The sequence below is a fragment of the Dipodomys spectabilis genome, unplaced genomic scaffold (genome assembly GCF_019054845.1).
Source record: "Dipodomys spectabilis isolate Male_0828 unplaced genomic scaffold, ASM1905484v1 ptg000366l, whole genome shotgun sequence".
Taxonomy (NCBI): domain Eukaryota; kingdom Metazoa; phylum Chordata; class Mammalia; order Rodentia; family Heteromyidae; genus Dipodomys; species Dipodomys spectabilis.
The window spans coordinates 1,957,930-1,973,130 of record NW_024871043.1 but is presented as its reverse complement, the minus strand read 5'-3'; the positions used below and the strand labels follow the sequence as shown (position 1 = coordinate 1,973,130).

Sequence of the window (15,201 nt, the reverse complement as noted above, 5' to 3'; positions counted from 1 at the left end):
TAACCACCAGAAGTGGAGCTGTGGAGCTTCTATCTTGAGGGGAAAAGCTCCGGGGACAGTGCCCAGGATCTGAGTTCAAGCCTCAGTATTGGAATACACACACACACACACACACACACACACACACTTCTAGATTCACAGGAACATTGAGCTGATTATACCAACTTTTCATGAAGACTCGTCCCCTCCACCCGCAACTATTTGCTTTTGGAGGATCCAATCTATCCTCATGCATCTACCCAAAAACTCTATGCTCGCTTTTCAATTTGTTTGCTTTATGTAGAAGCTTTGAAGAGTAAGGGAAAGCACTGGGGTCGGGGAGGAAAACTATGCAACCTGCTTTGTTAAATCAAAGTGCATCCGTGTAGGGAACAAGGTGTCAACACAAAAACTACATTTCCCAGGGGGCATTGCGGCACGTCACGGAGGGAGGACCACACATGCGCAGAGCCTTTCATCGTTTTGGCCCGAGCTCTTAAAAGGGGGGAAAAAAAAGCGTGTGTGGTTCTCGACGTGCCGCCAATCTTCGAACGCCAGTGCGTAACCATCCTCAGACTCTGGGAAAGCGTTCGAGGGACGCGCCTGCTCCCGCCGTCGTAGTTTCCAGCGCGACGTGGCTTGTTTCGCCCGAGACTCGGTAGGCGGGGTCGGGCCGCGGCCTGGGACCTCCGGGGAAGCGCGAGAACCACGACGAGGCTCTCCTTTAGCGCTGGGTTCTCGGCCTCGCTGAGGCGGCCTGGAGGGCGGCGCGTGCGCAGCGACGTGGGGGGCGGGGCCTGGAGGGGGCGGGGCCTGGGTGGGCGGGGCCCTACTCTTGTCATCTCCAACTCAGCCTGCTACTTTTGGAGAAATTCACCTGGTGAGTGATCTGGAATGATGAATGTCCATGAAAACCAGCAGTTTGTACCTAAAGGTGTCTCCCAAAATGTGCTCTTCTTTTTTCTCTTTCGACAAAGCCTCGTTATGTAGCCCTGGTGGGCCACGAACTCACAATCCTATACCTCAGCCTGCCACAAGCTGGGATTTAAGATGTGCTTAAGCGTGTCCATGTTAAGAACCGTTTCACGTTTTCTCCAGCCAACTTTTCTTCATCTGTTTGCTCCATTTCTCAGCAGCCTGTACTTCGAAATACCTTTCCCTATCCAACACACTTGTCCTGGTCAAGTCTTGTCCTGGACAAGACTACCTACTTGGAAAAAAAAAAAATCAAGACGTTTGTATACAGACAGGACTTAGGGCATTTCCAGAACTTGCCATTACATTTGACATTGGGGTAGATGGGAGGGACCTGGGATAGCCAGGCTCCCATAGAAAACAATGGCTCTCTGTTGAGCAGTTTTGTGGTTTTACCCTAGTGTGCTGTATACGTATTACCATGTTCTCTTTGTACAAGTACTTTATTGACAAGTACTTCTGTGGATGTGTTCATTTGACAGCTGCCATTTGATTTAGATATTGTGAGACAAGAAAGTTGGGGTGGGGGAATGTCTCATTTTGTTTGGGATGGAGGGCCTGGTATCACTCAATGTATATTTTCGTAAGGTAGGGTTAGTAGAAGAGAGCTGCTAAAGAGCTCCAGGATATGAAGCAATGCTTTGAAGGTGTTAATTTGTTTGATTTACTTATTTATTCCTTTAATTCTGTGCTGGTAAAGGGGCTTGAACTCAGGACTTTGGCATTGACCCTTAGCCTTTCTGCTCAAAGTTCACATGCTTTTACTTGAACCACAACTCTACTTCTAGTTTTTAGGTGGCTTGTAGGTAAGAGTCTCATATGCTTTCATATTTGGGTGACTTTGAACCACAATCCTCAGATCTCAACCTCTTGAGTAGTTAGGATTACAGGTGTGAACCACCTATTCCCAGCAACAAGATATTTATCAATAGTTAGTTGCTGTTACCTCTACAGTAAGGAAAATAAGTTCTTTAATAGTTGGACAAGGTCTTCATATAAAGCCTTATTTGAAATCAAACATGGAGGCATATGATTTCAGGATGTTAAGGCAGAAATAGCACAAGTTTGAGGCCTGCCTGAGCAACTCATTGCAACCTTATGTCAAGAAAAGTAGGGCTGGTAATGTGGCTTAGTGGTAGAGTACTTGCTAGCATGCGTGAAGCCCTGGGTTTGATTCCTCAGTACCACATAAACAGATGAAGCAAGAAGTGGCGCTGTGTGCTCAAGTGATAGAGTGCTAGCATTGAGAAAACAACAACAACAACAAAAACAACCTCAGAGACAATGCCCAGGCCCTGAGTTCAAGTCCCAGTACTGGCAATATTAATTAATCAAAAAGGGCTGGGCATATAGCTCAGAAGTAGAGCACTTGCCTACATGTGCAAGGTCTTAGGTTTCATTCAGTACTAAAAAAAAAAGTTTTATTTTGAAACTCCAAAGTGATAACCAAAGTGACTGAAAAATAAAATGTCAGGTTATTAGCAACAGAACTTCCTTCAGAAGGCACTCAATAAATACTCCTTGGGGGGCTGGGAAGGTGGCTCAGTGGTAGAGCGCTTGCCTTGCATGCCAGAGGCCCTGGGTTCGATTCCTCAGCACCACATAAGCAAAAAGAAAAAAGCTGGAAGTGGCGCTATGGCTCAAGTGGTAGAGCTCTAGCCTTGAGCTGAAGAGCTGAGGGACAGCGCCCAGGCCCAGAGTTCAGGCCTGACGACCAGACCCAAAATAAATAAATAAATAAATACTCCTTGGCTTGCTTGTTCAGAGTTAATATGCATACCCTTGGAGTAGAGTAGACTTCCAGGAAAACTTGCCAGTATTTCAGTTTATTAGGGCTACCATAGTAAATGACACAAAGTACAAATTCTCAAAGTTCTGAAGGTCCAATACCCAAATCAAGACATCAGCTGTTTTTGTTTTTATCTTTTAAGCGTTTTGATAGCTGGGCATTGGTGGCTCATGACTGTAATCCTAGCTACTCAGGAGGCTGAGATCTGAGGATTGCAGTTCAAAGCCATCTGGGGCAGGAAAAGTCTGTGAGACTCTTATCTCCTTTTAACCACCAGAAAACCAGAAGTGGTGCTGTGGCTCAAGTGGTAGAGTGTTAGCCTTGAGCTGAGGAGCTGAAGGACAGTGCCAGGCCCAGAGTTCAAGCCCCATAACCAACAATAACAGCAAAAAGAGTTTTGAAAACCTGGGCTTGTTTCCTCGTAGGGCTCCCAAGGAACGTAAGTTCCATGGTCTTCCCAGCTGGTTGGGTAATTGCCTTTAATCTTCAGAATTCCTTACATAATTCCAGTCTTTTGTGTCTCTTGTTTATTTTCTTTCTTTTTTTTTCCGGTACTAGGGATTACATTCAGTACCTTGCACTTGTAAGGCTGTAATATTTGTGCCATTCTTCCAGCCCTCTTTTCCTCTCATTAAATTAGGACACTGGCTACCCTAGACTGAAGGTCCACCCTACTTTGTTTGATATGACCTCCTCTTAACATCTTAATTACATCTGCAATGATTGTATTTTCAGAAGTTTATGGCAGTGGTGTGCATGTGTATGTGCACGCACATATGGGACTTGAATTCAAAGCTTTAGACTCTCATTTGGCACTTTTTTTTTTTTCTTGGCCAGTCCTGGAGCTTGTACCCAGGGCCTGGGCACTGTTCCTAAGCTCTCTCACTCAAGGCAAGCACTCTGCCACTTGAGCCACAGTGCCACTTCCAGCCTTTTCTGTTTATGTGGTACTGAACCTAGGGCGTCATGAATGCTAGGCAAGTACTCTCCCACTAAGCCACATTCCCAGCCCTCATTTGGCTTTAATTGTTTAAGGCTGTTGCTCTACTACTGGAGCCATACCTCCAGTTCTGATCCTACATTCAAATAAGATCACATTCAACCTGTCCTCTGAAGGGATGCAATTCAACCCACAGTAGTCACTAACAGAGTTCTGTTCTGTTCTTCCTCTTCCGTCAGGAACCTCACATATACTATGGCCCTTGTTTCTGCTGATTCACGAATTGCGGAACTTCTTACAGAGCTCCATCAGCTGATCAAGCAAACTCAGGTAAGAAATAAGTCATATCTGGCTGGGAAGGTGGCTCAGTGATAGAGTGCTTGCCTTGCATACAGAGGCCCTGGGTTCAATTCCTCAGCACCACATAAACAGAAAAAGCCAGAAGTGGTGCTGTGGCTCAAGTGGTAGAGCACTAGCCTTGAGCTGAAGAGCTGAGGGACAGTGCCCAGGCCCAGAGTTCAGGCCCCATGATTGACAGAAAAAGAAAAAAAGAAAGAAAAAAGCCACATGTCCCTCCTAGAGGGGAAAATGGGCTGTGATACTGAGCTGTGGGAGGCTTGTGTTTGGAGATGGTCAAGAAGAAGCTAAGGTGATGTCATGAAGATGAGGGGAAGGGAATCTTGGGAGTGACTGCTTTTCCTGTTGGATTTTCTATTGTGCACGGGATCTATTCCTGCTTCTTCTTCCTTTTTTTTTTTTGGGGGGGGGGGGGCCGGTCGTGGGGCCTGAACTCTGGGCCTGGGTGCTGTTCCTCAGCTCTTCAGCTCAAGGCTAGCACTCTACCACTTGAGCCACAGCGCCACTTCCGGCTTTTTTCTTTTTGCTTATGTGGTGCTGAGGAATCGAACCCAGGGCCTCAGGCAAGCAAGGCAAGCACTCTACCACTGAGCCACCTTCCTAGCCCCTTCTTCTTCTTCTTCTTCTTCTATTTTTTTATTTTTATTTTTTTTGGTGTGTGTGGGGGGAGGTGGGGATCAGTCCTGAGGCTTGAATTCAGGACTTAGGTCCTGTCCCTGAGACAGCACTCTATCACTTGAGCCACAGCTCTATTTCCAACTTTTTGGTGTTTAATTGGAGATAAGAATCTCCACTAAGGGCTCAGTGGTAGAGCACTTGCCTTGCATGCCTGAGGCCCTGGGTTCGATTCCTCAGCACCACATAAGCAAAAAGAAAAAAAGCCGGAAGTGGCACTGTGGCTCAAGTGTTAGAGTGCTAGCCTTGAGCTGAAGAGCTGAGGGACAGCGCCCAGGCCCAGAGTTCAGGCCCCACGACTGGACCCAAAAAAAAACAAAAAAAGAATCTCCACTAAGGCACTGGGAAGGTGGTTCAGTGGTAAAGTGCTTGCCTCTTATGCATGATGCCCTGGGTTCGATTCCTCAGCATCACATAAACAGAAAAACTGGAAGTGGCGCTGTGGCTCAAGTGGTAGAGCTCTAGCCTTGAACTGAAGAGCTGAGGGGCAGTGCCCAGGCACAGAGTTCAAGCCCCACAGCTGACAAAAAAAAATTTAAATTTAAAAAATTAAAAATAAAAAGAATAGACCAGCTTCCAATCACAATCCTCAGATCTCAGCCTCCTAAGTAGCAAAAAAAAAAAAAAGCAAAACTAGGTTATTGCCAGAGTGTGAGGATGAATGGGATGGATGGGCGGGTGAGATAGGAGGATGAATAGCTGGAGAATAGAGGATGATTAGGAAGGGCAACTATTCTGAATGCTACTGTACTGGTACAGACATACGAGGGTTAGGTACATGAAATATTTGCCAAAACCCCTCAGACTGTATAACAGGGAAAAAAAAAAAAACCTTGTTGTAAACTACCACCTTTGTTTGGCCATAGTGAATCAGTATTAGTTCATCAGCTATAAAATAAATCACACTAGCCAGGCACTGATGGCTCACGCCTGTAATCCTAGCTACTCTCAGGGGTCAGAGATCTGAGGATCTTGGTTCAAAGCCAGCCCCTGCAGACAAACCCAAGAGGCTTTTTCTCCAGTTAACCAGCAAAAATCCAGAAATGAAAATGGTAGTGTCAGCTTTGAGCAGAAAAAGCCAAGAGAGAGCTCAAGGCTCTGAATTCAAATTCTGATACCACCACAAAACTTAAAAAGTTTCCTACAGGAGGGGCTGGGAAGGGGGCTTAGTGGTAAAGTGTTGGCCTTGTATGCAGGAGGCCCTGGGTTCCTCAGCACTACATAAGCAGAAGAGGTCAGAAGCGGCACTGTGGCTGAAGTGGTAGAGCGCTAGCCTTGAACTGAAGAGCTGAGGGACAGCGCCCAGGCCCAGAGTTCAAGCCCCCTGACCAACCCCCCTACACACCCCCCAAAAAAAAAGTTGACCACAGGAACTCAAGATGTGAATAAAGGGGGGAACTGCACAGAGGAGAACTGGTACATTGGGACTCTCCAGTAGCTATTCAATTTTTGTAAATTGAAAACTTTTCTTAAAGTAGTTAATAAAATTTTAAGGACAAAAAAGATCAAGGGTTGTGGGGGATGCCATTGGGAGTGCAGCTCAGTGGTAGAGTGCTTGCCTAGCATGCAAGAAGCCCTGGGTTCAATTCCTCAGTACCACATACACAGAAAAAGCCAGAAGTGGCACTGTGGCTCAAGTGGTAGAGTGCTAGCCTTGAGCAAAAGCTCAGGGACAGTGCCCAGGCCCTGCGTTCAAGCCCTATGACTGGCAACAACAACAAACAACAACAACAAAAAGATGCTGGCATATCATTTGATTTAGTTGGGCCATCACCTGAGAGTTCATTTTATTATCACCTTATCTAACATGATATCTCTCAAGGAAGCCACTCAGGGTTGTAGGCGACTGTGATCTTAACAGCTTTCAAAACCAGACATAGTCTTGGCAAGCATCCAAGGATCTGATATAACTAAGGAATGCCAGTTATTCTCTTGTTTTTGGCTTCTCTCAAGGTCTTGATACTAGATTCCCCTAATTACATAACCCATTCTTCCCCTCGACTACAGTCCTCCTTTCTATTGGTCAGTAGCTTTACTCCTACTCTTCCCTCAGGAAGAATGTTAGGTTTGGCTGCTGTGCTGATCTAGATTGCTGGCAGCTGTACCAGTTTAGCAATCTCCACATACAGCCCTGTCCCTTCCTGCTCATTCAGGATCCAGTTACCTGATACCCTCTGCCATGCAGCTCAATTTGCCACCAGAAATACAGGAACAAACTATTCTTCAATCCCTTAAAAATTCTATGAGAATGGTGAAAGGAATAATTTTATTTATTTATATTTATTTATTGTGGTACTGCGTGGCTCTACCACTTGAGCCACAGTGCCACTTCTGGCTTTTTCTGTTTATGTGGTACTGAGCAATCAAATCAGGGCTTCATGCATTCTAGGCAAACACTCTACCACTAAGCCACATTCCCAGCACCTCACATACTCTTCATCTCCCTCACAGGAGGAGCGTTCACGGAGTGAGCACAACTTAGTAAACATTCAGAAGACTCATGAGCGTATGCAGACGGAGAACAAGAGTGAGTATCTGGGGTTGGAGGTGTGGCTCAGTTGGTAGAGTACTAGCCAATGAACAAAACCAGCAGGTACCAAGGTCAAGACCCAGTCTTAGACCTAAAAAAAAAAAAGAAAAGAGGGCTGGGAATGTGGCTTAGTGGTAGAGTACTTGCCCTGAGATCAATTTCCTCAGTACCACATGAACAGAAAAAGCCAGAAGTGGTGCTGTGGCTCAAGTGGTAGAATGCTAGCCTTGAGCAAAAGAAGCTCAAGGACAGTGCTCAGGCCCAGAGTTTAAGCCCCAGGACTGGCCAAAAAAAAAGAAAAAAGAAAGATGCTGGCCGCCGGTGGCTCACACCTATAATCCTAGCTACTCAGGAGGCTGAGATCTAAGGATCAAGGTTCAAAGCCAACCCAGGCAGGAAAGTCCATGAAACCCTTCTCTTCAGTGAACCACCAGAAAACTGGAAGTGGCACTGTGGCTCAAGTGGCAGAGCACTAGCCTTGAGCTAAAGAGCTGAGGGACAGTGCCCAGGCCCAGAGTTCAAGCCCCATGAACAACCAAAAAAAAAAAAAATGAGTATCTGGACACAGGAAGGAGGGGTAAGCCAAACCTATTCTCAAAGGAGACTTGCATGTTTGTTTGCATACTTCCAAATGAACTGCTCCTGAGGCCAGAGGAACAGTGTGTCCTTCAGTAGTGACAGGAAACTGACCACATATTGCTCAGCACCAAAAAACCTCAGATTCCCTCCATGAGGACTGGGAAGGCAGCAAAGCAAGGCTGTATCTAGGAAAATTTGCCCTTGGTATAAACCGCTGCCCAGCCAGCCAGGGTTTCCTAGGGCAGAGCTTTCCCTCCAGCTGCCCTTGCATGTACCCAGGGCCCACAGGTGCTCATATCCCTCTGCTGGTGCTTTCCTGCTCTCAATCTTTTCTCTTTATGCTAACAAACATTACCGTACATGTAATGTTATGGAAATGCTCTCCTCAAGCCAGGTGCTGGTAGTTCACGCCTGTAATCATAGCTGCTCAGGAGGCTGAAATCTGAGGATTGAGTTTCAAAGGCAGCCCTAGCAGGAAAGTCCTGTGAAACTCTCATCCCTAAGTAAGCACCCAAAAAAGCCAGAAGTGGAGCTGGGGCTCAAGTGGTAGAGTGCTAGCCTTGAGAGACAGTGCCCAGGCCCTGAGTTCAAGCCCCAGGACCAGCACAAAAAAAAAGAAAAAAAGTCTACAAAGACCACAGTTTAGGCTCTGACCTCTGCTCTCCCAAGGCTGATCCCAGTGTCCCATAAACCATGTGCATTGCTGTTGCCTCCCTTTGCCCAGCCTCCTTACCCTGTGCTTACTCCACAGTTTCTCCTTATTTCCGGACAAAGCTGCGTGGCCTCTACACAACTGCCAAGGCTGATGCTGAGGCCGAGTGCAAGTAAGTACCGCCTACAGCCTTCCCTGCCTATGACCCATGCCCAGCCCAGCTGGCCTCTCCAGCTGTGGAGAAGACAGCCCCCTGGCTCCCTCCCTGCTCCCTGCTCCCTGCTCCGTCAGCTGCTTTGCAGATGCCAGGTGTTGCATAACTATTCACCAGTCACGTGACCTGGGACTGTTACTTCCTCTGAAACTCAGTTGTCTCCTTTTGAGAATAAGAATAATAAGTACACTTTTATGACCAGAAAATGGAGAATGCACAGGAAATGCCAAAATCCGGTCTTCCATAACCTCTTCTGACCATCCTCTGCCGGGAGGCCCAGTGATGGTAATAGTAACCACTGTGTGGCACACTGTGACTGGTACCACTCCATGTGCTTTTCACATTTACTTCCTTTAATCCTCACGGCACTTTTTTTTTAGATACTTTGTAGTATTGCCCCCAGTTTTTCAGTCATAAACTGAAGCCCACAGGGGTTATAAAATCTGCAAAAAGCCATATAACTACTGGGAATACCTGATTTTTTTGTTGTGGTTGTTTGAACTTGGCCTTACACTCACTAAGCTAGTGCTTTATCACTTCAGCCACACCTCCAGCCCTGCTTTTGTTGGGTATTTTGGAGATGGAGTCTAGCAAATTTTTCTGGCAAGACTGACCTCCACCTGCAATTCTTCACATGTCAGCCTTCTCTGGGTAGCTAGGATTGCTGGTGTAAGCCACTGGTTCCTAGCCATAAAGCACAATTTTAAATCCAAAGTCCATGTTTGTGACTATAGACTTTAATACCCTACTAGGTGATATAATAGTGCTTTTCCATAGGATACTCATTTGTTTTATATTAATATATATCAGAAGATTAGGATGAGTTTAGTTATTACTGCTATTATGTATAGCCTTATCTGTTAATTGGATGGTTTTGGTTGGTCTTGGGGCTTGAACTCAGTGCCTGAGTGCTATCCCTGAATTTTTTCACTCAAGGGTAGCACTCTACCACTTTCAGCCAGCACCACTTGCTGTTTTCTGGTTTTGAGGATAAGAGTCTCACAGACTTTCCTGCCCAGGCTGGCTTTGAACCATGATCCTTAGATCTCAGCCTCCTGAATAGCTAGGATTACAGGCATGAGCCACTGGTGCCCAGCTCCTTACCTGTTTTATCTATTTACTTTGTAATAACTGTTAAACCCAAGGAATTTATTTTATTACGCTAAGAATGGCAACTGCACATTTAGGATTGTAATAACTGAGGGGCTGGGAATGTGGCTTAGCGGTAGAATGCTTGCCTAGCATGCACGAATCCCTGTGTTCAGTTTCTCAGTATCATATAAACAGAAAAAGCCAGAAGTGGTGCTATGGTTGAAGTGGCAGAGTGCTAGCCTTGAGCAAAAGAAGCTCAGGGATAGTGCCTAAGCCCCACAACTGCCAAAAAAAAAAAGGGGGGGGGCTGGGAAGTGGCTTAGTGGAAGAGTGCTTGCCTTGCATGCCTGAGGCCCTGGGTTTGACTCCTCAGCACCACATAAGCAAAAAAGAAAAAGAAGAAGAGGAGGAGGAAGGGAAAGAAGGAGGAGGAGGAGGGAAGAGGAGGGGGAGGGGAAGGAGGAGGAGAATGTAATAACTGCATTCAGAGGCTTCAACCATGGGTTCCGAGGTCAGCACACTAAGTAAGCATTGCAAAAGACCCCATGGCCATTCTTTTAGGGCTTGGCTGGTGCTTATCTAGCTGTGGCACTGGGCCATCCCCATAGACGTCATGAGACTAGAGAGGACTTTTGCCTTCAAGAGCACAATTCAGAGAGGAGATACATCCTAGGTAAACAGTTACAGGACAGCATAGTTGGCCTATAGCAGAGATGGATCTGGAAAGGGCTCAGAGAATAGGAAGAACTTGATCTGGGCTGTAAGCTGGGAATCAGGCAGATGAGGAAGGCAGTCCAGGCAGCAAGACAGTGGGAAAAAGCCAGAGAGAGTCTGAAGACTTAGTGGTAGAGTGTTTGCCTAGCATGCGTGAAGCCCTGGATTCGATTCCTCAGTACCACATACACAGAAAAAGCCAGAAATGACACTGTGGCTCAAGTGGTAGCGTGCTAGCTTTGAGCAGAAGAGGCTCAGGATAGTGCCAGGCACTGAGTCCAAGCCCCAGGACTGGCAAGAGAGAGAGAGAGAGAGAGAGAGTCTGAAGAGCATGTTGCTTTAGGGGGATGAGAAGCAGACCAGCATGACTAGGGCAGAACCTAATGGTCCCCTATATCTCAGCCTAATCCTGGAGGTCATGGGAAGCCAGTGAAAATTCAAAGCAACAAAGAAAAAGACTGATCTGGATGCGGTTCTGGGACAGTTAAGAGCCCAGGGCTGTGATGCTATTGGAGGTGGACAGGACAGTAGGCATGATATGGAGAACCAAGATGGGTTCAGAGTAGCTTTGAGATCAGATGAGTGGGCCAGTTGGTGGAAAGGAAGTTCAGAATTCCAAGGTTTCCCCCTTAGACAAAGGTCTGATGGGGCTCCCTGTGGCAGGCTGGGGTGCAGAATAGAATAGTGCCAACTCACAGAGACAGGAGATTCTGATGGGCAGTGTCTTCCAGCTCACCTTAATTTGCAGACCTCCCTACCATTTGGCCTAAATTTAGCCCTTTTTCATTCACCTGGGCTGCAATGGTTTGAGTAAGTCATAGTGACTCAGAAGAGTGTGTGTGTGTGTGTGTGTGTGTGTGTGTGACAGAGACAGAGATGGGGGTGGGGGGGAGGCGGAGAGCAGCCAGGGATAAAACCTGAGGCCAACATATTAGGCAAGTGCTCTACCATGAACCACACTCCTGGCTCTTCATTTGAGAGTGAAAAAGTGAGCTTTCCTTTTCTAGACTCACGGCTAGCCAAGCAAAAATATTCTGGATCTGGCTTGATGTGTGCTGTCTCTGGCACTGACTAGCCCAGAGGTAAGCTTGTAAAAGCTCGTCTGATAATTTCAGGGCCCACTTTGCAGTTCTTGCTGATATTATATTTTTTTGAATCTTAAACGTTTCTGGGCTGAGTACAGCACATGCCTGTAAATCCAGCACTTAGGAAGTGGGAGGATCACAAATTCAGGTCTCAAAACAAAACAAACCTTCACATGCACATGAATTCCCAACCCACAAGAAAAGAAAAAAAAAGTCCTAAAAATCCTAAATCACTGAGAGATGGTGTTAGGCAAACATCACAGAGACTTGACACCAACTTGGATGCTCTAGGAAGCTAATCAGGGTGGCCTCTGGGTTCAATCCAGAGATGTACAAAATAACAGCTGGGTGCCTGTGGCTCACGCCTGTAATCCTAACTACTCAGGAGGCTGAGATCTGAGAATCACGGTTCAAAGCCAGCCCGGGCAGGAAAGTCCGTGAGACTCTTATCTCCAATAAACCACTAGAAAATCGGAAGTGGCATGGCTCAAGCAGCAGAGTGCTCACCTTGAGCTGAAGAGCTGAGGGATAGTGCCCAAGCCCAGATTTCAAGCCCCATGACCGACAAAAAAAAAAAAAAAGATGTACAAAATAGCATGAAGTGAAGGGGAAACAAAGGAGGAAGCAACAATGCTTGATAAGAAATGTACTCATTACCTTGCTCATGTAATTGTAACCCCTCTGTAAGGTATTTTCACAGTTAAAAAAATAGCATGAAGTGCAATACAGGGAGTCCTATAGCAATGGCACTGTGGTTATTGTTATGGTCAAGTGCAATGTGCTGTACGTGGCTGCATGGTCTCCATTTTCTGACAGGCTATCACAGTGGGATTGTCTCCCCCAGCATCGCCACAGGCAAATGATGTGTTCCACTCAGACATGAAAATGCCAGTAGACAAAGGAATTTCCAGCTCCATTGCTGTGGGTCACTGTGACATATATACACATGGGTCATCTTTCTGCAGCGTCCCACTCCACTTACTGTCAGTGGTTTCTAGCGGAGCTGGCCTCAAGAGCTCTGCTCTAAGCAGAGAAGGGAGCTCATTGCCAAGTGCTTCACCCGCCTCCTTTCTTGCTTCTCTGCCCTCAGCATCCTCCGCAAAGCCCTGGACAAGATTGCTGAGATCAAGTCTCTATTGGAAGAGAGGCGGATTGGTAAGTGAGAAGGATGTTCAGGGAGGAGAGAGGGCTGCACACAGCGATCTCACCTCTGGAACGGGCCAACGAGAGTCGTTCTCCCCACAGACAGAGATGACTCTACCCAGCCTGTCACCCTGTCACCTTCTCTAGGCTCTGGCCATAGCCTTGGTAACTACACCTGCCTACTGTCATGGTGTGAGACCTGGCTGGTTTAGGTAGAGTCCCAGTGTACTGGCTTCCAGAGTCTCTCAGACACAGGCTTTCCTTCCTTTTTCTTTTTTTTTTTTGGGGTCCAGTCGTGGGGCCTGAACTCTGGGCCTGGGCGCTGTCCCTCAGCTCTTCAGCTCAAGGCTAGCACTCTACCACTTGAGCCACACAGCACCACTTCTGGCTTTTTTCTTTTTGCTTATGTGGTGCTGAGGAACCGAACCCAGGGCCTCAGGCATGCAAGGCAAGCGCTCTACCACTGAGCCACCTTCCCAGCCCCTCCTTCCTTTTTCTTGCCCTCCTCTTCCCCAGTGTGGTGACCACATGCTATTTTGTTTTGAGGTAGTGAGGGGTGTATTGAGACCAAGGGTCCATGTTGGGTATTTTGTTTTCAACTTCTGCATAATTCCTATATAGTCATAGAAAAGTATGCAGAGGGGTCCCACTCCATGAGATTTTCCACTGACCCAGCATGAGCTCAAGTACCTAAGTTTATGACCAGCCCCTCTGAACCCCCCACTTCATACCTTTCTACTTGCTTCTAAAGAGAATGACTGCCATCCTGACTTCTTAGAAGTTTAGTTTGCCTCTCTCCAACCCCAGCCACCTAGTGGAAGGGATGCGCATGTGGTTGGCCCCACTGCCAAGCGGGGTGGTGGCACTGGCACAGTACCACTCAGGAGCCTCGGGCCCCTTCCTTCCCACAGCGGCCAAGATCGCAGGTCTGTACAATGACTCAGAGCCGCCCCGGAAGACCATGCGCAGAGGGGTGCTGATGACACTGCTGCAGCAGTCAGCCATGACCCTGCCCTTGTGGATTGGGAAGCCTGGTGACAAGTGAGCCTGGGAGCCGCCCAGGGATGGCTGGTATCCAGGAGCTGGACTGACCCTGCCTCCTCTTGTAGGCCTCCGCCCCTCTGTGGTGCCATTCCAGCCTCAGGGGACTATGTGGCCAAGCCCGGAGACAAGGTGGCTGCTCGGGTGAAGGCTGTGGATGGCGATGAGCAATGGATCCTGGCCGAGGTGGTCAGTTACAGCCATGCCACCAACAAGTGAGTGGACCGCCAGCTGTCTGGCCTCCCCACAGCCGCTTCCCCACGCTCTACACTGGTTCAGGCGTCTCCTTTTGTCACCCACAGGTACGAGGTGGATGACATTGATGAAGAAGGCAAAGAGTGAGTGTCCAGGGGAAAAGGGAGGGGAAAGCAAGCTACTGGGGGGAGCCTCCCGGAGCCATGGCTTGCATTTCCCCCCCCTCCAGGAGACACACCCTGAGCCGCAGGCGCATCATCCCACTGCCCCAGTGGAAGGCTAACCCTGAGACGGACCCTGAGGCCTTGTTCCAGAAGGAGCAACTTGTGCTGGCACTGTACCCCCAAACCACCTGCTTCTACCGTGCTCTGATCCACACGCCCCCTCAGCGGGTAAGGCAGCCTCCACCAAGGGGCCTTCTGAGCACCAGCGCCCTGTCCTGCTTCGTTCTCCAGGACCCCACTGTGGCTCCTGGCTTGTCCTTAAGTCCTTACCCTAGCATCCTAACAGCAACAATTCTGCACTGGGAGTTGGGGAGCAGTGACCCCCCCCACCTTTTCCCTGCTCTTCTCTTTCCTTTTTTAGTTATTATTTTTGGTTCAAGACCAGGATTCAAACTCAGTCTCTGATACTTTCACTTAGTGGCTAGTGCTCTACCCACTGAGCCACGCCACCAACGCCACTCCCCACTCCTCTCCCTGCATTTGTCCTCTCAACTCCCTGTTTGGGGAGTAGCTGAGGAAGAGCTCTGGAGCAACAGAGACTGGCTTCTTGTTCCCAGAGTGGAAAAGTGGGAGAGCACTCGCCCTCCCCGTCTATAGCTTAGGGCTGGGAGGAGGCTGTCCAGGCCTAGATGCCTCTGATCCACTCCTGCATGTGTCCTGCCAGCCCCAGGATGACTACTCGGTCCTCTTTGAAGATACCTCCTACGCAGACGGCTACTCTCCTCCCCTGAATGTGGCCCAGAGGTACGTGGTGGCTTGTAAGGAGCCCAAGAAAAAATGAAGCTGCCTGCAAACTTGAGCCTGCCACTGCCATCCCTGAGGGAGAAGGCAACAAAGGATTTCTATCATCAAATAAATATTCCCCCTCCTACTCCATGTTTCCTAGGGCTTTCCTTTTCCAGCACCTTTCCCCTCCACCATCAGGGCAGGTGGAGATGGGAGCCTGCAGTGGAGAGAGGGTCCAGTCTGATTTCAATGGTATATCCCCACAGCTCAGGTTTTCGCTTGCTCTCCAAC

General features: G+C 48.0%; 1 protein-coding gene across 2 annotated transcripts; it reads left to right on the top strand.

Annotated features, from left to right (window-relative positions):
* The first annotated feature begins 449 nt into the window (after positions 1–449).
* Sgf29 (SAGA complex associated factor 29) lies at positions 450–15,055 on the top strand. 2 transcript variants are annotated; one of them, XM_042666674.1, is made up of 10 exons: positions 450–637; positions 3,923–4,013; positions 7,167–7,242; positions 8,576–8,648; positions 12,672–12,736; positions 13,636–13,765; positions 13,834–13,980; positions 14,068–14,103; positions 14,190–14,352; positions 14,849–15,055. In XM_042666674.1, the coding sequence occupies exons 2-10, from the start codon at positions 3,939–3,941 to the stop codon at positions 14,963–14,965; spliced, it is 882 nt and encodes a 293-aa protein (XP_042522608.1). In that variant the 5' UTR covers positions 450–637; positions 3,923–3,938; the 3' UTR covers positions 14,966–15,055. The 2 variants fall into 2 exon arrangements, with proteins under 2 accessions (XP_042522608.1, XP_042522609.1); XM_042666675.1 differs by having other exon boundaries at positions 451–536.
* The last annotated feature ends 146 nt before the right edge of the window (positions 15,056–15,201 follow it).

Bases quoted from the DNA above. Each gene is read 5' to 3' on its own strand.
- Sgf29 (XM_042666674.1), top strand. From the start codon at position 3,939: ATGGCCCTTGTTTCTGCTGATTCACGAATTGCGGAACTTCTTACAGAG. The intron at 13,981-14,067 runs GTGAGTGGACCG...TGTCACCCACAG, and splicing joins TACAGCCATGCCACCAACAA to GTACGAGGTGGATGACATTG. The intron at 14,104-14,189 runs GTGAGTGTCCAG...CCCCCCCTCCAG, and splicing joins ATTGATGAAGAAGGCAAAGA to GAGACACACCCTGAGCCGCA.